This window comes from Salmo salar, chromosome 01 (genome assembly GCF_965601325.2).
Source record: "Salmo salar chromosome 01, fSalSal1, whole genome shotgun sequence".
Taxonomy (NCBI): domain Eukaryota; kingdom Metazoa; phylum Chordata; class Actinopteri; order Salmoniformes; family Salmonidae; genus Salmo; species Salmo salar.
Genome location: NC_138291.1, coordinates 9706098 through 9730000, shown reverse-complemented (window position 1 = coordinate 9730000; position 23903 = coordinate 9706098). Strand labels below are relative to the sequence as shown.

The 23903-nt window shown below is 45.4% G+C and overlaps 2 protein-coding genes across 4 annotated transcripts in view; one reads left to right on the top strand and one right to left on the bottom strand.

Moving 5' to 3' along the window:
* The window catches only part of LOC106608166 (GTPase IMAP family member 9), a 6223-nt gene extending 353 nt beyond the window's left edge, over positions 1 to 5870 (top strand). Inside the window, exons 2-3 of the mRNA XM_014205988.2 lie at positions 1670 to 1708; positions 3537 to 5870. Coding sequence (XP_014061463.1) covers positions 1670 to 1708; positions 3537 to 4453 — 956 coding nt within the window. The 3' untranslated portion in view covers positions 4454 to 5870. The remainder of the gene's footprint in view (positions 1 to 1669; positions 1709 to 3536) is intronic.
* A 2096-nt stretch (positions 5871 to 7966) lies between these two features.
* The window catches only part of LOC106608070 (putative phospholipid-transporting ATPase IA), a 47587-nt gene continuing 31650 nt past the window's right edge, over positions 7967 to 23903 (bottom strand). For all 3 annotated transcript variants that reach the window (XM_014205869.2, XM_014205790.2, XM_045713077.2), the window contains 13 exons: positions 23645 to 23817; positions 21085 to 21268; positions 16591 to 16701; positions 16250 to 16324; positions 16058 to 16180; positions 15692 to 15770; positions 15536 to 15597; positions 15256 to 15312; positions 15051 to 15158; positions 14827 to 14915; positions 14610 to 14702; positions 14206 to 14300; positions 7967 to 9365 (listed from right to left, as the gene is read on the bottom strand). In XM_014205869.2, coding sequence (XP_014061344.2) covers positions 9262 to 9365; positions 14206 to 14300; positions 14610 to 14702; positions 14827 to 14915; positions 15051 to 15158; positions 15256 to 15312; positions 15536 to 15597; positions 15692 to 15770; positions 16058 to 16180; positions 16250 to 16324; positions 16591 to 16701; positions 21085 to 21268; positions 23645 to 23817 — 1353 coding nt within the window. In that variant the 3' untranslated portion in view covers positions 7967 to 9261. The remainder of the gene's footprint in view (positions 9366 to 14205; positions 14301 to 14609; positions 14703 to 14826; positions 14916 to 15050; positions 15159 to 15255; positions 15313 to 15535; positions 15598 to 15691; positions 15771 to 16057; positions 16181 to 16249; positions 16325 to 16590; positions 16702 to 21084; positions 21269 to 23644; positions 23818 to 23903) is intronic.

Sequence of the window (23903 nt, the reverse complement as noted above, 5' to 3'; positions counted from 1 at the left end):
GTACTGAATTTAGTAGTTTAAATGGGATCTCTTATATTGAACATAAAACAGCCTAAAGTCAAGCCAGGACATGTTCAACGCAATCTGATTCTGAGTATGGCATGTGTAATGTATTTCACATTTTAGTAAGATTTTATTCGTTTTTTTTTTTTAACAATACAAAAAATACAGATACAAACGACAACATACAGACTCACACAAACAACACCTACATCACCCCTTTACAGACCCACCTGCTCACATCCCCATATCCAGCGCCCGTATCACACTCCGCAACATGGCCACAAGCTGTGCCCCCACAAAAAAATATTTTCCCTTGCCCACGCACTTTCAACGTTTAGATAACATAGTTTCGACCTTTCCATTGTGTTAACGATGGAAGATTAGTTGATTTCCAGTTTTTAAGTATACGTTTTTTTTTCTCAAGATGATTGACGAGAAAAGTATCGTCCAACACACCCTCATATGCCATGTCTGGAAATATGCAGACAGACACATTCAAATTATATCTGCATTTTAATACTTATTGAGACATTGGGTCATTGTTAGTTTTACACTTAAGACACGACTCGTCCGTTGTGCTGTAGATCTTGTGAATTTTGTCTTTTGTATAATACATGCTATACATTTGTTTTTATACTGGATTAAGCAACATTTTCGTTAACTGTAATCTCGTTAGTTATTTCCAGCATTCCCTCCATCTTGTGCCAATATCAGATATTTTTACGTCTTGGTAGTTGTACAGCTTATTTATCATATGAACATCCTTTTCTGACTCAAATAGGATTCCCTCAAGATTGCTCTGATGTCTAAAATAATTCAAATAGACATTTCTTGATATTACACTTTTGAGTTGCATGTATTTGAAAATATCTGCATTGGTCAGTCCAAAATTGCTTTTTAATTCTGTCTTGGAAATAAATGTATTCACTTTTACCAAGTCATTTATGGTATCCATTCCTTTCATTTCCATGCGGGCCAGTTTATCTATGAATTCTGAATAGTTATCCAAGGACTGTTCCATAGGGTTGTGTTTTCAGGGAGTGATATTGGTTCTTGTTTCATTTTCATTTTCGTTTCATTTTCTTCCATATCGTTTTAGCGTTATTAACTATGAAGTTGGTCATGTTCTTAGGTTTATCCTTTGAAAACAGATGCATGAAAATATGAACCAGTTGTTCCTCTTTAGTGCGTTTAACGAAATGTTGCCAGTAAAAGCCCTGGGTGGCGAGATGATACAATTCCAAGTCTGCAAGGTTAAAACCACCATTTCCCTTTTTATTCTATGAGTTTTATTTTCCAATATAAAGTCTGTGTTGACCGAGTATAATTTTTAAAGAATATCCCAGGTGGGGTAATTGGTATTACAGAGAATAAATAAAAAAAACTTTGGGAGCCATGCCATTCTGATGAGGTTTATTCTACCTGTAAGATATACTGAATGTGAAAATGGTTCCATTTAATTAGACCTCTTTTCATATTGTTCAGTAATAGGATAAAGTTATCTTTATATATGTATTGTTTGTTGTGTCACTTATTAAGCATGCTAAGTATTTGATATTTTTTGTTGTCCACCTAAAATTATTGCTGTATATAATAAGTTATTATTTTTCCTATTGCCATTATAAAAAATGTCTCACTGTGTATTATTTTGTCTTACACCATTCAGTTGTTCCCTTGGTAGCCCAAGAGAAGACCTCCTCTACAGGTGAGTTAATTCATCTCCAAAAATAAATAACCCCATATTATAAGGACTTTAATATTTTCCATTTCCATCAACTGATCCGATTCAGATCTATACTCAATCTACAGTGCATTCGGAAAGTATTCAGACCCCTTGACCTTTCCCACATTTTGTTACGTTACAGCCTTATCCTAAAATTGATTATCAAGCTGCACACAATACCCCATAATGACAAAGCGGAAACAGGTTTAGATGTTTTTGCAAATGTATTAAAATAAAAAACGGAAATAACTTATTTATTCAAGTATTCAGACCCTTTGCTATGAGATGCGAAAATGAGCTCAGGAGCATCCTGTTTCCATTGATCATCCTTGAGATGTTTCTACAACTTGATTAGAGTCCACCTGTGGTAACTGCAATTGATTGGACATGATTTGGAAAGACACACACCTGTCTATATAAGGTCCCACAGTTGACAGTCCATGTCAGATCAAAAACCAAGCCATCAGGTCGAAGGAATTGTCCAAGACAGGATTGTGTCGAGGCACAGATCTGGGGAAGGGTACCAAAAAATGTCTGCAGCATTGTACTCAAGAACAGTGGCCTCCATCATTCTTAATTGGAAGAAGTTTGGAACCACCAACACTCTTCCTAGAGCTGCCCGCCCAGCCAAACTGATAAATCTGGGAAGAAGGGCCTTGGTCAGGGAGGTGACCAAAGAACCCGATTGTCACTCAGACAGAGGTTCAGAGTTCCTCTGTGGAGATGGGAGAACCTTCCAGAAGGACAACCATCTTTGCAGCACTCCACCAATCAGGCCTCTATGGCAGAGTGGCCAGACGGAAGCCACTCCTCAGTAAAAGGCACATGACAGCCCACTTGGAGTTTGCCAAAAGGCACCTAAAGGACTCTTAGACCATGAGAAACAAGATTCTCTGGTCTGTTGAAACCAAGATTGAACTCTTTGGCCTGAATGCCAAGCATCACGTCTGGAGAAAACCTGGCACCATCCCTACGGTGAAGCATATTTTTATTTTCTTTTGTGTTGACCGTTCGTTTGTTTATGCTTAGCTCCGTGTTGTTGTTTTTGTCGCACTGCTTTGCTTATACCAATAAATATTGGTGGCAGCATCATGCTGTGGGGTTGTTTTTCAGCGGCAGGGACTGGGAGACTAGTCAGGATCGAGGGAATGATTTACGGAGCAAAGTACAGAGAGATCCTTGATGAAAACATACTCCAGACCTCTAAGGACCTCAGACTAGGGCGTAGGTTCACCTTCCCACAGGACAACGACCCTAAGCACACCCCCAAGACAACGCAGGAGTGGCTTCAGGGAAAAGTCTCTTAATGTCCTTGAGTGGCCCAGCCAGAGCCCGGACTTGAAACCGATTGAACATCTGTGTAGGGACCTGAAAATAGCTGTGCAGCAACACTCCCCATCCAACCTGACAGAGCTTGAGAGGATCTGTAGAGAATAATGTTAGAAACTCCCCAAATACAGGTGTGCCAAGCTTGTAGTGTCATACCCAAAAGACTCTAGGCTTTAATCGCTTGCAAAGATGCTAAAACAAAGTACTGAGTAAAGGGTCTGAATACTTATGTAAACGTCATATTTCAGTTTTTTATTTGAAAATACATTGGGTAAAAAATCTAAAAAACTGTTTTTGCTTTGTCATTACGGGGTATTTTGTGTAGATTGATGAGGAAAAAAATACAATTGAATAAAAATGCTGTAACATAACAAAATGTGGAAAAGGTCAAGGGTCTGAATACTTTCCCGAAGGCACTGTACCTCTCTAAGGAAGAATAAAACAACAGAACATCTTGTAGTGAACAGTCCTGTCTTTTTAGATTTGTTTAGGATTGTTCTGGTTGGTAAGACTGGAGCAGGGAAGAGTGCAACCGGAAACACCATCCTGGGGAAAAAGGTGTTTGAAGTGAACGCCTCTCTTAATTCTGTGACAGACAAGTGTTACAAAACAATTGGAGAGGTTTGTGGGATGCAGGTGCATATTGTTGACACTCCTGGCATCTTCGACACAGCGAAGACGGATGAGGAAGTGAAAAAGACAGTAGGGGAGTGTGTCACCATGTCTGTTCCGGGACCCCACGCCTTCCTGCTGGTGATCAGGCTGGGGGGGAGGTTCACAGAGGAGGAGAGGAACACCGTGAAGTGGATCCAGGAGAACTTTGGCGACGACGCTTCATTGCACACCCTCTTGTTGTTCACCTGTAAAGATCAGCTGAATGGTCAAGAAGTGATCAACGTTCTGAGAAAGTCCAAGGATGTACAGAAACTCCTCAACACCTGTGGGGGCAGATATCACTCGTTCAATAACAACGATAAAGACCCCACTCAGGTTACAGAGCTTCTGGAGAAGATAAAAGACATGGTGGAGAATAATGGAGGAACTTACTACACCAATGACATGTATGAGAAGGCTCAGAAAAAGATCCAAGAGGAGGAGGAGAAGAGGAAAGCGGAGGAAGAAAAGCAGAGGCAGGAGCAGGAAAGAATCATAAGGCAAAGAATAAAACAGGAGGAAGAAGAGAGGGGGAAGAGAAAGACAATGTTCTGTATGATATTGCTTTTTGCTTTTTTGTTAATCATAGGAGGGGTGCTTTTAGCATCTAGTGTAGGGGGAACAGTGGGAAATGCTACAGGAATATCATTCATTATTGTGGGAGTTTTCATAATAGCAGGTGTCATAATAGCTATGAATTGCAAGACACAAAGAAGTGGAGCTGGCACACTTGCCTCAGTGTAAAATTGGGCCTGTTCCAGACAGATCTGAAATCTGGTACCTATGAACCTAATGAGAGCCAGGCGGAGCTGTGCCCTTGTAGCTTTGGTTTTGCAAATGTTTTATTATAATGAATTTCTTTGGTCCACATACATTTTTACAACAACACAAGTAATCAACCGCAAAATCAGACAACCTCATTGTGGAATAGTTTTCCTATTCAATTGGTCAGCTTGTCGCATTCTATGTGAGAAATAAATATTTATCTTGAGGCGCTTTCAAATTGAGAGGAGAGGAAAGAAACTTGCATCCCCCGTCATCGCACAACATTCAGCTTTGATGGCTACTGTTAAAAAGAGGAGGATCACAGCTTTCTAGGGCTTCTACATTTATTTCTGAACTCCAGAAAATGTGCGGACTGCACCCTTTTAAAACCTGGGTTTTTAGCAACAGCATGGATGATCTGCTTTAGAGCTCGCCAATAGCGTTGAATGCATAGGGGAGACCGATACTATATGTAACTTGAATGAGTGCCAGTGGAACGTTTTTGGGGGAAATTCAATTAATCAATATGTTGCTAACTAGCAACAAGATAAGGTTTATAGCTTGTGATCTAGCTAATGATATAGCCACTATGCTGCATCAGTTGGGCTACAGGTAATACTTGTTATTGATAAATAGCACACCTGCTTGCTAATATGGACCAATATGTTATTAGATAATTTTTGGAGGGGGTATTTATATTTTAGATGGTGACAGCATAATTGCATTTTTATTCATTTTGGAGTAGAATCCTTTTGAAGTCACCAGAACGGACCTTCGTTCTACAAAATGTTTTTTAGTTCTCTCCGCGACTTTGCCACCATTGCTACAAAAAAATTCCAGGGAAACAAACACTTACCAACAATGTTTTAGTTGTTACAGCTTGGACACTTACTTTTGTTTACCACTTTGTTCAATTATTCTTTAGTCCTTTAACAGTGCCTTCATTTTCATAAAATAATAATGAAAATATTTTGGGTGTAGAAGCTTAAATAGCAATGACGTTACCAAATAAACATCCCTGTGTGTACATTTTTATTTTTGTATTTTTTATTTAACCTTTATTCAACTAGGCAAGTCAGTTAAGAACAAATTGTTATTTACAATGACGGCCTACCCCGGCCAAACCCGGACGACGCTGGGCCAATTGTGCGCCGCCCTATGGGACTCAGAATCACGGACGGATGTGATACTGCCTGGAATCAAACCAGGGACTGTAGTGACACCTGTTGCACTGAGATGCAGTGCCTTAGACCGCTGCGCCACTCATTTTAGTTCATTTTTTTTGTTAACAAAAGGGAATTATGAAAATGTTTGTGACTTTAGCTGAATTTCCTGTGGAATATGTTTTATATATCTAGTTGCAAATTGTTTAAAACAAATAAAAAGTGAAACTGTCTATTGTCTCCTGTGTAAAAATCCTGCTACTTAGCTTTCAGGGGTCGGGATAGGTCCCTGTACAGGTCAAAATGTCAACATCGGTGACAGTTCTATTCTGATATAACTGTAGCCAGGATTAAGTGTTCACCATGGAACATTTTCTGAATGGCGTAGAAGCATTTTTAGGAACTGTGGTTAAACGTACCTATGACAGAACAACAACGTTCTAATGCTTTAAATACATTTTCAGAATGTCTTGCTTTTGTACCTGGGCTGTATATCTTAGACCACCTTTTGCGAAACTTTAAAATACAATTGTCATCAATAAATACAACATTTACTGTAAAGTGTTCTCTTCATAGAATACCAACACGTTGTTTTCATCAAAAGAAAAAAGGTTGCAAATGTGTTCACTGTTTCCGGCAGTCAGTAAATACTACTGCACAAAATTATTCATGTCTTTATCAGTAGTAGGCCTGAAACAGATACAATACAGAGAAAGATCTAGCAAAGGGGACTGTCTAATTTCTAGGAATTGTTTTACAACATTGCAGACAATGCAAAGAATGAAGTCATTATCTCCAACATTGCAGAGCTTTGCTTTGGTTTGGGTTGAGGCCTATACATTCATACCAGTTGTGTTCCTCCACTGTATTCACCTTTTCTTATTTATTTTGTGGATTGTGTTTCTGCTTCAATGGAAGTCTACAAACCTATCAACTGAGTACATGGAATTGGATTGTGATGATACCAGTGAATGAATCCTGCACACAATATGCTTATCAGCAATAATATTTGATGTGTATCAAATTGTTTGGTGAAATATGCATAAAAGGAGGAGTAAATCACCCATAATTCTGCACCTTTCGCTAGTTGTATTTCCATTTTTCAGTATTGATGAATGTATTTATGTTTTGAGAAGGCCGCTTCATTGTCCACAACAATAAAATTAGGGAGGGGGTCTGTGGATCGGTCTCCATCCATTAGTACATTTGTACGTTAGTCACACGCAATATTTCATACAGTACTGGCCCAATTTTGACAAAACTTATGGGAATGATGCGTCTTGCCATAGATATCCAGCATTTACAAAATTGTCCAGATGGTGGCGCTATAACAAGACGTTGAAAATACTAACTTTTAAAAGGTCACACCCCTCACTCCGTTTGACATGAAGTCATGACATTCAGTACATAGGTCCCTCTCCTCACAACGGAATACATTTTCCTCAGGGACCCATGATGGATTTTCCGGCATTTTGAATTATGTTAAAAACACTTAAAATGCGACTCTTCTGGCACCGTATGGCCGATCTGCACAAAACTTGATATGTGGCATCTATGGACATAGGTCTTTCAATGCAATATTTTGCAGACTATTAACCAATAAACATTCACGTGGGCGTGGTCTGGCACATAAATCAGTCAGATTTTGGTATTGTAACACAATTTGTTGCAAACACTGTCAAGCCTCAACATATGCAAGAACATTCATATCAACCACATGGTGGCGCTATAACGGGCACATGTTTATATCTCTTGATCTATTTGACTCAGAAAAGAGAAAATGGCACACTTGCTCAGGGATCTGAGTCTAGCTAACCCACGTGATATTTCAGACACTACTGGCCTGATTTTGATTCAACTTGGGTGCATGTGTCTTGCCATTTACAAAATTACACTGATTGGCCCAAGGGGGGCGCTGCATCATTCGTGGGGGGCGACATGTTTGCTGTTGCCTTGCTTTAAAAATGCATTCACTGTTTTGCAAAAGGCCACTGAGTTCTGTGTCTTGTGAAAAACATTTTGAAAATTGACATTGATTGAATTGAAATTGTTTCGTTCAATGCTTGTGCGCAATTGAGAAAAACTAACAATGAATGTTCACACTACAAAAGTGAAACTAAACCTCTACTCTGTACAGGTTCTGGGCTAAACATGTGGTTGGACATTGCCACATCTTGTACAAGCACAGCATACCTCCAATTCTATAAGCACACACTACTTATACAAATATGTGAGTGAGGTACACTTGTATACTCATCGTTATTGTTATAGTGTTTAAAATATCTGTGAAAAGTGTGAGCAAAGAAATCTGATTGCACAGACTAGAAGGTTGCATTTGAGTGTTGCAGTGGTTTTATTCAGTAGTCCCTTTATGCATCTGAGAATGAAATATTAAATCAGTTATAGAAAAAGTAAACTTGTTAAATTATGAATTCTTCTTTTTGACTCAAGGAACACATTAACACATTTTTTTTCTCTGAACAAAAACCAAGGTATATCCAGCTTTTACGGCCATGAAGTTTGAGTGGTATTTCTGTTTCCCCAGAAATACTCTGATACATTCATCCCTCACACTCACACAACATGGATACAATTCAAATGAACAAATTAACGCATACTTCTTTTTCCCGGTCAGTGAGAGAACATTTGCATTGCAGTGAAAAGAGCCATGGACGGATTTTAAACCATGCAAAAGACGAAGAAACACATGCACACACGCTATAGCATTACACTACTGCATGAGAGAAACTCTCTGAAAGGCACTGTTGGGATGGATTGACTAGAGAGAAACATGGAATGCAAGGAATCTTTCAGAGATATAATCTTAAAATGAGAAGCCCATCATCAAGTCTTAACCTGTAGTGCTTGCTCGCGATATCATTCTGGAGTGCAATGATTGAATGCAAATGGCATTCAATCATCATAGACTACATTCAAACCCCCATTGATTACACACATTACTCTTTGGCAAGCAACATCACAGGGTTTCCCATTCTCTTACACATTTCAGGTTTAGGGATGATTCGTGGATCGTTTTGGTCCAACACTGCTCTTTATGTGGCATGTACATCTTGTTCGAGTTTGGTCTTATGCCACACCAAAAATAAAATATGAGACGTTCCCTCTTCGTTGCTTAGAATGGAACTCTTACAAATATAAAAACAGGTCAAGTCTTCAGGACAAAAACACATTAAAAAGTCAGTGCTTGGGACAAACCAAAAGTGAAAACACTTTCTGTAAATGTCATCTTGCAATGTTATTTTTTTTTCTCTCTTCGGTGCTTTCCAGAAACAGCCCTTAGCTCCACCTCCTACCTCCTCTGCACTTCAGTAGATCTGAAAGATAGGACAGGTATAACCAATATGATATACATACCACCTCCCCCCACCCAAGGGGAATTTGCCCCATATTGCTGACACCTATCCAGTCTTCTCAGATCAACAGAAGTTCCTCAGGGGTTATGGGTTTTGGGGGTTGTTTCTGGACGGGGCCTTCACTCCAGACTTTCTGGTGGAAGTTGACCGGCCCCACTTTGTGAGGTGACTTCCTGTCAACCTCCTCCAATGGGGATGGCTGAGTGCAGCATGTGATAGGAGGGCATCGCTGAGGGGGAGGGGAGAGGCTTCACCACTGGGGCTGAGCGGGCCTCTGCTTGGTGGTGTCGTACGACCGGATCACGTCAGACTGTGACACCGCTCCGTTTTCCTCCTGAGAGAAGGCATAGCCGTCTAAGGGAAAACAAGCACATGATACTTATATATAAAAATGTCAAGCTGACCACCTAGTGAGATTTTGGAAATAAGGATGTATAACCCCACCTCTCAAAGGGCTTGTTCAGCCGACAGCCTACTGACTGGTCTACAAACCACCTTGCATAATAAATAACTACTCATTATTATTTGTAGATCAGTAAGTCTGTCACAATTTACCCACAATTCACCACAGGTGCAGTCAACTCGAACACACACAAAGCCTGTACCAAAGTTTGTTCCCTTCCCCTCGACAAAAAAACACCTGTGTTTATAATCCAGGCTACACGCGAAGCACTACTGCACACACTACATTATCAGAAAGCCAGGACAGTTAGATCAACAACCCACAGCTAAATTAGATATAGAGATATATAGATCTAATAAGTCAATATTAGGTGAAGGTAAATGTCTAACACAGGATGTGATGGATGAGTCGGACTTGTTACGCTACAGCCTTATTCTAAAATTGATTAAATTAAATTGTTTTCCTCATCAATCTACACACAATACCCCATAATGAAAAAGCAAAAACAGTTTTTTAGAAATACCTTATTTACATGAATATTCAGACCCTTTGCTATGAGACTTGAAATTGAGCTCAGCTTCATCTTGTTTCCATTGATCATCCTTGAGATGTTTCTACAACTTGATTGGTGTCCACCTGTGGTAAATGTAATTGATATGACATGATTTGGAAAGGCACACACCTGTTTATATAAGGTCTCACAGATCTGGGGAAGGGTACCAAAAAACATCTGCAGCATTGAAGGTCCCCAAGAACACAGTGGATTCCATCATTCTTAAATGGAAGAAGTTTGGAACCACCAAGACTCTTACTAGAGCTGGCCACCCGGCCAAACTGAGCAATCGGGGGAGAAGGGCCTTGGTCAGGGACTAAGAACCCGATGGTCACTCTGACAGAGCTCCTCTGTGTAGATGGGAGAACCTTCCAGAAGGACAACCACCTATGCAGCACCCCACCAATCAGGCCTTTACGGTAGACAGAAGCCACTCATCAGTAAAAGGTACATGACAGCCCACTTGGAATTTGACAAAAGGTCCCTAAAGGACTCAGACCATCAGAAACAAGATTTTCTGGTCTGATGAAACTAAGATTTAACTCTTTGGCCTGAACGCCAAGCGTTACGTCTGGAGGAAACCTGGCTCCATCCCTACAGTGAAGCATGGTGAATGCCGCATAATGATGTGGGGTGGTCTTTCAGCAGCAGGGACTGGGAGACTAGTCAGGATCGAGGGAAAGATGAACGGGGCAAAGTACAGAGAGAACCTTGATGAAAACCTGCTCTAGAGTGCTCAGGACCTCAGTCTGGGTCAAAGGTTCACCTTCCAACAGGACAACGCGGGAGTGGCTTTGGGACAAGTCTCTGAATGTCCTTGAATGGGCCAGCCAGAGCCCGGACTTGAACCCAATCTAACATCTCTGGAGAGACCTGAAAATATCCAATCAAACCTGAAAAAGCTTGAGAGGATCTGCAGAGAAGAATGGGAGAAACTCCCCAAATACAGGTGTGCCAAGCTTGTAGCGTCATACCCAAGAAGACTGGAGGCTGTAATCGCTGCCAAAGGTGCTTCAACAAAGTACTGAGTAAAGGGTCTGAATACTTACATAAATGTGATATTTCAGTTTTTATTTTGAATAGATTAGCAAACATTTCTAAAAACCTGTTTTTGCTTTGTCAATACGGGGTAACGTGTGTAGATTGATGAGGGGAAAAAAAACTACATAAATCTATTTTAGAATAAGGCTGTAACGTAACAAAATGTAGAAAAAGTCAAGGGGTCTGAATACTTTCCGAATGCACTGTACACTACATAACCAAAAGGTATGTGAACACCTGCTCGTCAAACATTAGAAAATCATGTGCATGAATAAGGAGTTGGTCCCCCCTTTGCTGCTATAACAGCATCCACTCTTCTAGACTTTGGAACGTTGCTGCAGGGACTTGCTTCCATTCAGCCACAAGAGCATTAGTGAGGTCGGGCGATTAGGCCTAGCTCGGAGTTGCCGTTTCAATTCATCCCAAAAGTGTTCAGATGGGGTTGAGGTCAGGGCTCTGTGCAGGCCAGTTCTTCCACACCGATCTCAACAAACCATTTCTGTATGGACCTCGCTTTGTGCATGGGGGCATTGTCATACTGAAACAGGAAAGAGCCTTCCCCAAACTGTTGCCATAAAGTTATAAGCACATAATCATCTAGAATGTCATTGTATGCTGTAGCGTTAAGATTTCCCTTCACTGGAACTAGGGGCCTAGCCTGAACCATGAAAAACAGCCCCAGACCATTACTCCTCCTCAACCAAACTTTACAGTTGGCACTACGCATTGGGGTAGGTAGCATTCTCCTGGCATCTGCCAAACCCAGATTTGTCCGTCAGACTGCCAGATGGTAAATCGTGATTTATCACTCCAGAGAACTGCCCCAGAGTCCAATGGCGGAGAGCTTTACACCATTCTAGCCGACACGGTATTATTTCGGGTGATCTCAGGCTTGTGTACGGCTGCTCGGCCATGGAAACCCTTTTCATGAAGCTCCCGACGAACAGTTCTTGTGCTGACGTTGCTTCCAGAGGCAGTTTGGAACTCGGTAGTGAATGTTGCAACCGAGGACAGACGATTTTTACGCGCTTCAGCATTTGGTGGTCCCGTTCTGTGAGCTTGTGTGGCCTTACACTTTGCGGCTGAGCCGTTTCTACGTTTCTATTTCACAAAGACAGCAGGGCAGAAATTTGACAAACTGACTTGTTGGAAAGGTGGTATCCTATGATGGTGCCATGTTGAAAGTCACTGACGTCTTAAGTATGTGCATTCTCCTGCCAATGTTTGTCCATGGAGATTGCATGGCTGTGTGCTCAATTTTATACACCTGTCAGCAACGGGTGTGGCTGAAATAACTGAATCCACTAATTTGAAGGGTTGAAGGGGTGTCCACATACATTTATATATACAGTGCCTTGCAAAAGTATTCACCCCCCTTGGCATTTTTCCTATTTTGTTGCATTACAATTTAAATAGATTTTTATTTGGATTTCATGTAATGGACATACACAAAATACTCCAAAGTAGTGAAGTGAAATGAATTAAAACGGAAAAATTAAATGAATTAAAACGGAAAAGTGGTGTGGAAAAATATAAGCAAAGATGTTTGGTGTTCGCCAAAAGGCGTGTGGGAGACATATGGAAACATATGGAAGAAGGTACTCTGGTCAGATCAGACTAAAATTTAGCTTTTTGGCCATCAAGGAAAACGCTATGTCTGGTGCAAATCCAACACCTCTCATCAGCCTGAGAAGGCCATCCCCACAGTGAAGCATGGTGGTGGCAGCATCATCCCGTGGGGATGTTTTTCCATCGGCAGGGACTGGGAAACTGGTCAGAATTGAAGGAATGATGGATGGCGCTAAATACAGAGAAATTCTTGAGGGAAAACTGTTTTCGTCTTCCAAAGATTTGAGACTGGGACGGAGGTTCACCTTCCAGCAGGATAATGACCTAAGAAACATACTGCTAAAGCAACACTTGAGTGGTTTAAGGGGAAACATTTAAATGTCTTGGAATGGCCTAGTCAAAGCCAAGACCTCAATCCAATTGAGAATCTGTGGTATGACTTAAAGATTGCTGTACATAAGTGGAACCCATCCAACTTGAAGGAGCTGGAGCAGTTTTGCCTTGAAGAATGGGCAAAAATCCCAGTGGCTAGATGTGCCAAGCTTATAGAGACATACCCCAAGAGACCTGCAGCTATAATTGCAGCAAAAGTTGGCTCTTCAAAAAAATGTACTTTGAAGGGGGGGTGAATAGTTATGCACGCTCAAGTTTAGTTTTTTGTCCTATTTCTTGTTTGTTTCACAATAAAACATATTTTGCAACTTCAAAATGGTAGGCATGCTGTGTAAATGAAATGATACAAACCCCCCCAAAATCCATGTTAATTCCAGGTTGTAAGGCAACAAAATAGGAAAAATGCCAAGGGGGGTGAATACTTTCGCAAGCCACTGTATAGTGTATATCCTAACACCATACATATCCTACACAATAGTTTATCATATTAAGAACAATTTCTATTCTTCTAGCCCACAGACTACAGTAAGGTCCGTCTATTCAAACTACAGGGAACGATTCTAACCTACCCACTGTCAAAGCTCTATGACTCTAGGGAAGTTTACCTACTTTACACAGATCCAACCTTGTGAGGGGCTCACTAACCTTCACACCTCGAGTGACAACGACAATCTCACCCCCTCCATGCCTGCATGTGTATGGAGGCAGTGAGGGAGGGACAAATGGCATTGTGGGAAATGTAGTCAAAGAGTGTTGTCAAAGACAGTACAGTATGAAGACAGACAAACTGATTCTCCAATAGAAATCCCCGATCACACTTGTAGGTGATGTCATGGCGACGTTGGCTAGCTGAGCTCATGTGTAGAAGCACGTCATCCGGTCTAACATCTATCCCATGTGCAGGCCGTCAAATCAAAACCCCTACTTATTTTTTTAGTTGTTTTTTGACCAAAATAAAAACTTGTCAGTTTGTCACTTCCACGAGTTTGGAGTAATAACATGTTCAACTACTTAAGACATTGGCTCCAATCTAGGTTGTGCCTTTAGGATGAATTTTACACTTCCCTCAGTGACTTCTCAAACCCCGGCCTGGTCTGTTTGGCAAGCGTTTCTGGACATCCTGTGATGTTGTGCCTTCTGGGTTTAGACACTGTTCTAGATGGTGATGTTTTACTGTACTACAGAAGGAAGAGGACAAGTGTGAAGCACCACATTCTGTGAGGCGTGTGACTTACGTAGCATGTTCTGAGGGACGGACTCTGTGCTGTATGCCGACGATATGCTGTTCTTCTTAAACGGGTTCTTCAGGAGCTGAGCTCTCTCTGACAAGCTGCACACACACACACACACAGAGAGAAGAGTACATCAGACAAATAAAAAGCATGCACACATTGACTCTGTACTGGTACACTCTGTATATAGCCCCGCTATTGTTATTTACTGCTGCTCTTTAATTATTTGTTATTCTTATCTCTTACTTTTTTTTCTTCTTAAAATTGCATTGTTGGTTAAGGGCGTGTAAGTAAGCATTTCACTGTAAGGTCTACACCTGTTGTATTCAGCATTTCACTGTTGTATTCGGCGCATGTGACATTTTTTTATTTTATTTTCTCAACACAGTTAGACGGTATAAAAACACCTTTTCCCATGAACCACTACTCCAGGGTCCTGAGCCTTAGCCTCCAGCTCCTGCACCTCATCAACCAGGTTCTTCCAGAAAGACCTCTTTACCCTGAGCGAGAGAGAGAGAGAGAGAGAGAGTGTGAGATGTAAATTATATTATAGAATGAAAGGGCTGTTTAAAGCGTAGTTGTTCTTCGGAAGCTAGTACTGTATGTATTAAGGTCTGGACTCACACTCTGAACGCCACGTCAAACAGCAGCGAGGTGACAGGGATGAAGAGGAGACTCATCCAGAACACTCCTGAGGTGAACAGCATCTCTGCCTGCAACACACACACACACACGCGCACTTAAAACTTTCGACACGTGAATAATACGTTTGCTTCTGTGTTGCATATTGTGCAACATATTTGTCCAACAAATGCATATTGATGGACATAGAGTGATCTGTACTTTACCTGACCAGACATGTCTGGTGCAATAGCTATAACTGGCCACCAGGTGGAGTAGAGCCAGAAGAACAACACCCACAGGAACACACTACCCCAGATGGCTATGTGACTGAACTACAGAGGGAGCAACAGAGCAGGTCAGAAAAACATCACACTTTGCAATGGTTTCTCATATTCTGAATGACAGAAATGGGAAGCCTACTGAACCCACCAGTGTCCATGATGAAGTCTCCAGTCCAGCTTTGAGACAAACGGTTATCACTACAAACTGGGGGACGGAAAAGAGAGATAACGCCAAGTCACTTTACCAGGCAACATTTCATGAGGATATGGAAAATCAGATGTGTCGTGTTTCTATCGAAGTCTTGCTACTGTGTGTATACTAAATTCAGAAACAATTTTACCAAAGTGTTTTCAGATATTTCATTGAGAGCTGGGAAGGCTATCCAAAAACAAACCAGACCTTTCTTTTGGGCATGCAGTCAACCTACCGTGTAAACCATATTTCCTAAGAGAAGATAGTCTGGAGTCTTCCCGTTCCAAGACACAGTATCTGGAATAAAAGAAACCAAATATGCAGGACTGCTTAATACTAGAACAGACCGAGACAGCTAGACAGACAGGACAGACATACGCACGCAGCGTACCATGCTGGAAGATCAGCAGGGGTAGCCAGAAGAGGATGACAGAGTGGAGGAGGCCGTTGAGACAGTGAGCCCAGAACACCTGCAGTGGGACAGGGGAAACATATGAACAAAGAGGGCCTAGTTCCAACTTCCAAATGGACCTTAAGTCCCTAATGCTATAAACATTATGATTGTGCAGGCATTGTTGGTTTATCTGTTTATCTTTGAAAACTTGGTAAAATGCCCAAATGTTGAAATGTGAAAAAAATTGATTATGCAAACATTACACGCCCAAATTCGTGCTGCTCACGATTGATAAATGAGAAAAGCCCCTCGTCTCCTTTTCACAAGGCAATAATGACCAGGGTTAATGGGTGGAGGGTGTACCTTGGTGTTGAAACCCAGTGCGTTCTGGGATGTCTTGTAGAGTTCTGGGTATTTTAGCATGTTCTCTTTCTTGCAGCAGCGCTCAAATATACCCAGGGCCAGAGGAGGCATCGCTGTGAAGATCTGTCACACAGGGGGTAAGTCAGGGAGAACTCCATGAAAGGAGTGAATAAGGAGTGTACACACACTTACCACATTGTAAAGACCAATGCACCAACGTTCAAATAGAATCTGACCAGAGAACCCGTTCACGATCGCAAACCAGATCTGAAAAACAAGATGAATGAGTGACTGAGGTTCTCTATTACACACTGACAACCATGTTGACCTCAAAGGGTTGCAGAATTCTGGGAACTTTCACAAAATCCCAATGAGACATTAGAAGAAAAAAAAACCTGGTTGGAGGATTTCCTGCTTATTTCTTCCTAATTCAGGGAATCTTCCAACCGGGACTTCTGGAAACTCTGGACCTTTTGTGAAAGTTACCAGAATTGTGCGGCCCTACTGAAGCGGCCCTACTGAAGCGGCCCTACCTCTATGATGTACAACACTATGTTCTTGTAGAAACAGTACAGGATGCATTTGGACACTCGGTTGTAGTTCCACGCCCCATGGACCAGGAGAAGATTCCTCAGGTACTTAAACTGAAAACACAGAGAGCGAGACAGACAGAGAGAGAGCGAGACAGACAGAGAGAGAGCGAGACAGACAGACAGACAGACAGAGAGCGAGCGAGACAGACAGAGAGCGAGCCAGACAGACAGAGAGCGAGCCAGACAGACAGAGAGCGAGCGAGACAGACAGAGAGCGAGCGAGACAGAGAGCGAGCGAGACAGACAGACAGAGAGCGAGCGAGACAGAGAGCGAGCGAGACAGACAGACAGAGAGCGAGCGAGACAGACAGACAGAGACAGAGAGCGAGACAGACAGACAGACAGAGAGCGAGCGAGACAGACAGACAGAGAGCGAGCGAGACAGACAGAGAGCGAGCGAGACAGACAGACAGACAGAGAGCGAGCGAGACAGACAGAGAGCGAGCGAGACAGACAGAGAGCGAGCGAGACAGACAGACAGACAGAGAGCGAGCGAGACAGACAGAGAGCGAGCGAGACAGACAGAGAGCGAGCGAGACAGACAGAGAGCGAGCGAGACAGACAGAGAGCGAGCGAGACAGACAGAGAGCGAGCGAGACAGACAGACAGACAGACAGAGAGCGAGCGAGACAGACAGAGAGCGAGCGACACAGACAGACAGAGAGCGAGCGAGACAGACAGACAGACAGACAGAGAGCGAGACAGACAGAGAGCGAGACAGACAGAGAGCGAGACAGACAGAGAGCGAGACAGACAGAGAGCGAGACAGACAGAGAGCGAGCGAGCGAGCGAGACAGACAGACAGACAGACAGAGAGCGAGACAGACAGACAGAGAGCGAGCGAGACAGACAGACAGACAGAGAGGCGAGACAGACAGAGAGCGAGCGAGACAGACAGAGAGCGAGCGAGACAGACAGAGAGCGAGCGAGACAGACAGAGAGCGAGCGAGACAGACAGAGAGCGAGCGAGACAGACAGAGAGCGAGCGAGACAGACAGACAGAGAGCGAGCCAGACAGACAGACAGAGAGCGAGCCAGACAGACAGACAGAGAGCGAGCCAGACAGACAGACAGAGAGCGAGCCAGACAGACAGACAGAGAGCGAGCCAGACAGACAGACAGAGAGCGAGCCAGACAGACAGACAGAGAGCGAGCCAGACAGACAGACAGAGAGCGAGCCAGACAGACAGACAGAGAGCGAGCCAGACAGACAGACAGAGAGCGAGCCAGACAGACAGACAGAGAGCGAGACAGACAGACAGAGAGCGAGACAGACAGACAGAGAGCGAGACAGACAGACAGAGAGCGAGACAGACAGAGAGAGAGCGAGACAGACAGAGAGAGAGCGAGACAGACAGAGAGAGAGCGAGACAGACAGAGAGACAGACAGACAGAGAGCGAGCGAGCCAGACAGACAGAGAGCGAGCCAGACAGACAGAGAGCGAGCCAGACAGACAGAGAGCGAGCCAGACAGACAGAGAGCGAGCCAGACAGACAGAGAGCGAGCGAGCCAGACAGACAGAGAGCGAGCGAGCCAGACAGACAGAGAGCGAGCGAGACAGACAGAGAGCGAGCGAGACAGAGAGCAAGCGAGACAGACAGACAGAGAGCGAGCGAGACAGACAGACAGACAGAGAGCGAGCGAGCCAGACAGACAGACAGAGAGCGAGCGAGACGAGACAGACAGACAGAGAGCGAGCGAGCCAGACAGACAGACAGAGAGCGAGCGAGACAGACAGAGAGCGAGCGACACAGACAGACAGACAGAGAGCGAGCGAGCGAGCGAGACAGACAGACAGACAGAGAGCGAGCGAGACAGACAGAGAGCGAGACAGACAGAGAGCGAGACAGACAGAGAGCGAGACAGACAGACAGAGAGCGAGAGAGCGAGACAGACAGACAGACAGAGAGCGAGCGAGACAGACAGACAGGCAGACAGCGAGACAGACAGACAGAGAGCGAGCGAGACAGACAGAGAGCGAGCGAGCCAGACAGAGAGCGAGCGAGCCAGACAGAGAGCGAGCGAGCCAGACAGAGAGAGAGCGAGCCAGACAGACAGAGAGCGAGCCAGACAGACAGAGAGCGAGCCAGACAGACAGACAGAGAGAGAGCGAGACAGACAGAGAGCGAGCCAGACAGAGAGCGAGCCAGACAGACAGACAGAGAGCGAGCCAGACAGACAGACAGAGAGCGAGACAGACAGACAGAGAGCGAGACAGACAGACAGAGAGCGAGACAGACAGACAGAGAGCGAGACAGACAGACAGAGAGCGAGACAGACAGAGAGAGAGCGAGACAGACAGAGAGAGAGCGAGACAGACAGAGAGAGAGCGAGACAGACAGAGAGAGAGCGAGACAGACAGAGAGAGAGCGAGACAGACAGAGAGAGAGCGAGACAGACAGAGAGAGAGCGAGACAGACAGACAGAGAGCGAGACAGACAGAGAGCGAGCGAGACCGACAGAGAGAGAGCGAGACAGACAGAGGAGAGCGAGACAGACAGAGGAGAGCGAGACAGACAGACAGCGAGCGAGCGAGACAGACAGACAGCGAGCGAGACAGACAGACAGAGAGCGAGCGAGACAGACAGACAGAGAGTGAGCCAGACAGACAGAGAGCGAGCCACAGACAGACAGACAGACAGTGAGACAGACAGCGAGACAGACAGAGAGACAGACAGAGAGACAGACAGACAGACAGACAGACAGAGAGCGAGACAGACAGACAGACAGAGAGCGAGACAGACAGACAGAGAGCGAGACAGACAGACAGAGAGCGAGACAGACAGACAGACAGACAGAGAGCGAGACAGACAGAGAGAGAGCGAGACAGACAGAGAGAGAGCGAGACAGACAGAGAGAGAGCGAGACAGACAGAGAGAGAGAGCGAGACAGACAGAGAGAGAGAGCGAGACAGACAGAGAGAGAGCGAGACAGACAGAGAGAGAGCGAGACAGACAGAGAGAGAGCGAGACAGACAGAGAGAGAGCGAGACAGACAGAGAGAGAGCGAGACAGACAGAGAGCGAGCGAGACAGACAGAGAGCGAGCGAGACAGACAGAGAGCGAGCGAGACAGACAGAGAGCGAGCGAGACAGACAGAGAGCGAGCGAGACCGACAGAGAGAGAGCGAGACCGACAGAGGAGAGCGAGACAGACAGAGGAGAGCGAGACAGACAGACAGCGAGCGAGACAGACAGCGAGCGAGCGAGACAGACAGACAGAGAGAGCGAGCCAGACAGACAGACAGCGAGACAGACAGACAGACAGCGAGACAGACAGACAGACAGCGAGACAGACAGACAGACAGACAGCGAGACAGACAGACAGACAGACAGCGAGACAGACAGACAGACAGCGAGACAGACAGACAGAGAGCGAGCGAGACAGACAGAGAGCGAGACAGACAGACAGAGAGCGAGACAGACAGACAGAGAGCGAGACAGACAGACAGAGAGCGAGACAGACAGACAGAGAGCGAGACAGACAGACAGAGAGCGAGACAGACAGACAGAGAGCGAGACAGACAGACAGAGAGCGAGACAGACAGAGAGCGAGACAGACAGACAGACAGACAGAGAGCGAGCAAGACAGACAGACAGAGAGCGAGCGAGCGAGACAGACAGACAGACAGACAGACAGACAGACAGACAGAGAGCGAGCGAGACAGACAGACAGACAGACAGAGAGCGAGACAGACAGACAGACAGACAGACAGACAGACAGAGAGCGAGACAGACAGACAGACAGAGAGCGAGACAGACAGAGAGCGAGCGAGACAGACAGACAGACAGACAGAGAGCGAGACAGACAGACAGAGAGCGAGACAGACAGACAGAGAGCGAGACGAGACAGACAGAGAGCGAGACAGACAGACAGAGAGCGAGACAGACAGACAGAGAGCGAGACAGACAGACAGAGAGCGAGACAGACAGACAGACAGAGAGCGAGACAGACAGACAGACAGAGAGCGAGACAGACAGACAGACAGAGAGCGAGACAGACAGAGAGCGAGACAGACAGACGAGGCGAGACAGACAGAGAGCGAGACAGACAGAGAGCGAGACAGACAGAGAGCGAGACAGACAGACAGAGAGCGAGACAGACAGACAGAGAGCGAGACAGACAGAGAGCGAGACAGACAGAGAGCGAGACAGACAGAGAGCGAGACAGACAGAGAGCGAGACAGACAGAGAGCGAGACAGACAGAGAGCGAGACAGACAGAGAGCGAGACAGACAGAGAGCGAGACAGACAGAGAGCGAGACAGACAGAGAGCGAGACAGAGAGCAACGTATTAGGGTTAGGCGATATCCACAATTTCATATTGTCGATTTGCCCTTGTTAAATAATGCCATAAATGATATTATTGCCCCGTAAAAACCAGTCCTCAAATACATTCAGAAGTAATGATGTGTTAAGGTGATAGAGGGGTTACCTGGGCGATAGAGTAGTCGGAGGAGTTGGCGGCCTGCAGGCCCTCGTTGCCAGAGATGCCCACGCCAACGTGAGCCGTCTGGATCATGCCCACGTCGTTGGCACCGTCACCGACGGCCAGGGTGATCACCTTCACCTGCCTCTTGACCAGGTCCACCACCTCCGACTTCTGCAGTGGAGACACCCTGGGGACACACGTGATATTGAATCATCACTGAATATGATTGTTTATAGCAGGGCTTTCCAACCCTGTTCCTGGAGAGATACCGTCCTGTAGGTTTTCAATCCAACCCTGTTCCTGGAGAGATACCGTCCTGTAGGTTTTCAATCCAACCCTAATCTAGTGCACCTGATTCTAATAATTAGCTGAATCAGGTTAGTGAACAGGAGGGTATCTCTCCAGGAACAGGGTTGGAGTAAATATCTACAGGAGGGTGGTTCTCCAGGAACAAGGTTGGAGTGAACACCGACAGGAGGGCTTCTCTCCAGGAACAGGGTTGGAGTGAATACCGACAGGAGGGTGGTTCTCCAGGAACAGGGTTGGAGTGAATACCTACAGGAGGGTAGTGCTCCAGGAACAGGGTTGGAGTGAACACCTACAGGAGGGTAGCTCTCCAGGAACAGGGTTGGAGTGAACACCTACAGGAGGGTAGTGCTCCAGGAACAGGGTTGGAGTGAATACCTACAGGAGGGTTTCTCTCCAGGAACAGGGTTGGAGTGAATACCTACAGGAGGGTAGCTCTCCAGGAACAGGGTTGGAGTGAACACCTACAGGAGGGTGGTTCTCCAGGAACAGGGTTGGAGAGAACACCTACAGGAGGGTAGCTCTCCAGGAACAGGGTTGGAGTGAATACCTACAGGAGGGTAGCTCTCCAGGAACAGGGTTGGAGTGAATACCTACAGGAGGGTGGTTCTCCAGGAACAGGGTTGGAGTGAACACCTACAGGAGGGTATCTCTCCAGGAACAGGGTTGGAGTGAATACCTACAGGAGGGTAGCTCTCCAGGAACAGGGTTGGAGTGAATACCTACAGGAGGGTTTCTCTCCAGGAACAGGGTTGGAGTGAACACCTACAGGAGGGTGGTTCTCCAGGAACAGGGTTGGAGTGAACACCTACAGGGGGTAGCTCTCCAGGAACAGGGTTGGAGTGAATACCTACAGGAGGGTAGCTCTCCAGGAACAGGGTTGGAGTGAACACCTACAGGAGGGTGGTTCTCCAGGAACAGGGTTGGAGTGAACACCTACAGGAGGGTGGTTCTCCAGGAACAGGGTTGGAGAGAACACCTACAGGAGGGTAGCTCTCCAGGAACAGGGTTGGAGTGAACACCTACAGGAGGGTGGTTCTCCAGGAACAGGGTTGGAGTGAACACCTACAGGAGGGTAGCTCTCCAGGAACAGGGTTGGAGTGAACACCTACAGGAGGGTGGTTCTCCAGGAACAGGGTTGGAGAGAACACCTACAGGAGGGTAGCTCTCCAGGAACAGGGTTGGAGTGAACACCTACAGGAGGGTAGCTCTCCAGGAACAGGGTTGGAGTGAACACCTACAGGAGGGTGGTTCTCCAGGAACAGGGTTGGAGTGAACACCTACAGGAGGGTGGTTCTCCAGGAACAGGGTTGGAGAGAACACCTACAGGAGGGTGGTTCTCCAGGAACAGGGTTGGAGAGAACACCTACAGGAGGGTGGTTCTCCAGGAACAGGGTTGGAGTGAACACCTACAGGAGGGTAGCTCTCCAGGAACAGGGTTGGAGTGAATACCTACAGGAGGGTAGCTCTCCAGGAACAGGGTTGGAGTGAACACCTACAGGAGGGTAGCTCTCCAGGAACAGGGTTGGAGTGAACACCTACAGGAGGGTAGCTCTCCAGGAACAGGGTTGGAGTGAACACCTACAGGAGGGTAGCTCTCCAGGAACAGGGTTGGAGTGAACACCTACAGGAGGGTAGCTCTCCAGGAACAGGGTTGGAGTGAACACCTACAGGAGGGTAGCTCTCCAGGAACAGGGCTGGGGTGAACACCTACAGGAGGGTTTCTCTCCAGGAACAGGGCTGGAGTGAACACCTACAGGAGGGTATCTCCAGGAACAGGGTTGGAGTGAACACCTACAGGAGGGTAGCTCTCCAGGAACAGGGCTGGGGTGAACACCTACAGGAGGGTATCTCCAGGAACAGGGTTGGAGAGGGCTGGTTAATAGTTTCTTACTCTGTCAAATGTTTTTATATTGAGGAGTAACAATGACATGAACTTTGCTACTATTTACTGTCTAATCTACACACCAGTGTTACTACTGAGGTTGTAGTGTTTTATGGAGGGTTCTCATTGGTTGAATTTGCGTGATTGTCATTTTGAATCCTTGAAACCGTGAGATGATCACATCACTTGAAGTAATTGTTTGGCTGTTTATGACTGATTAATAACTCATCTTTGAACCAATGATTTAGTCTAAACTGCTTGTCTACTTTCTATGAACCCTTTATGAAGTAACATACCATGCTACTGTAACATCTTTAGTTGTAATTCATAGCAACAGTCTAAATGGAGGGCTCCTATGCTGTGATTGGCTACCTGCAGCAGATGACGGCCTTGCAGGATAGGGCCAGGTCCAGGAAGTACTGGCGCACCTCGAAGCTGAGGGCGTACTTCAGCGTCTCGCCGTCCATCACCAGGGCAACGTCGTTCTCTCTGTGGAGCGCCTCTCCCAGCATGCCACAGTGATGACTCAAGGCTGCTCGCGTCCCCTAAGATATAGTAAGTTATTGAATGTATGCCATTTAGCAGATGCCTTTATACAAAGCAACTTACAGTACATAGATTTGTTTTGTAC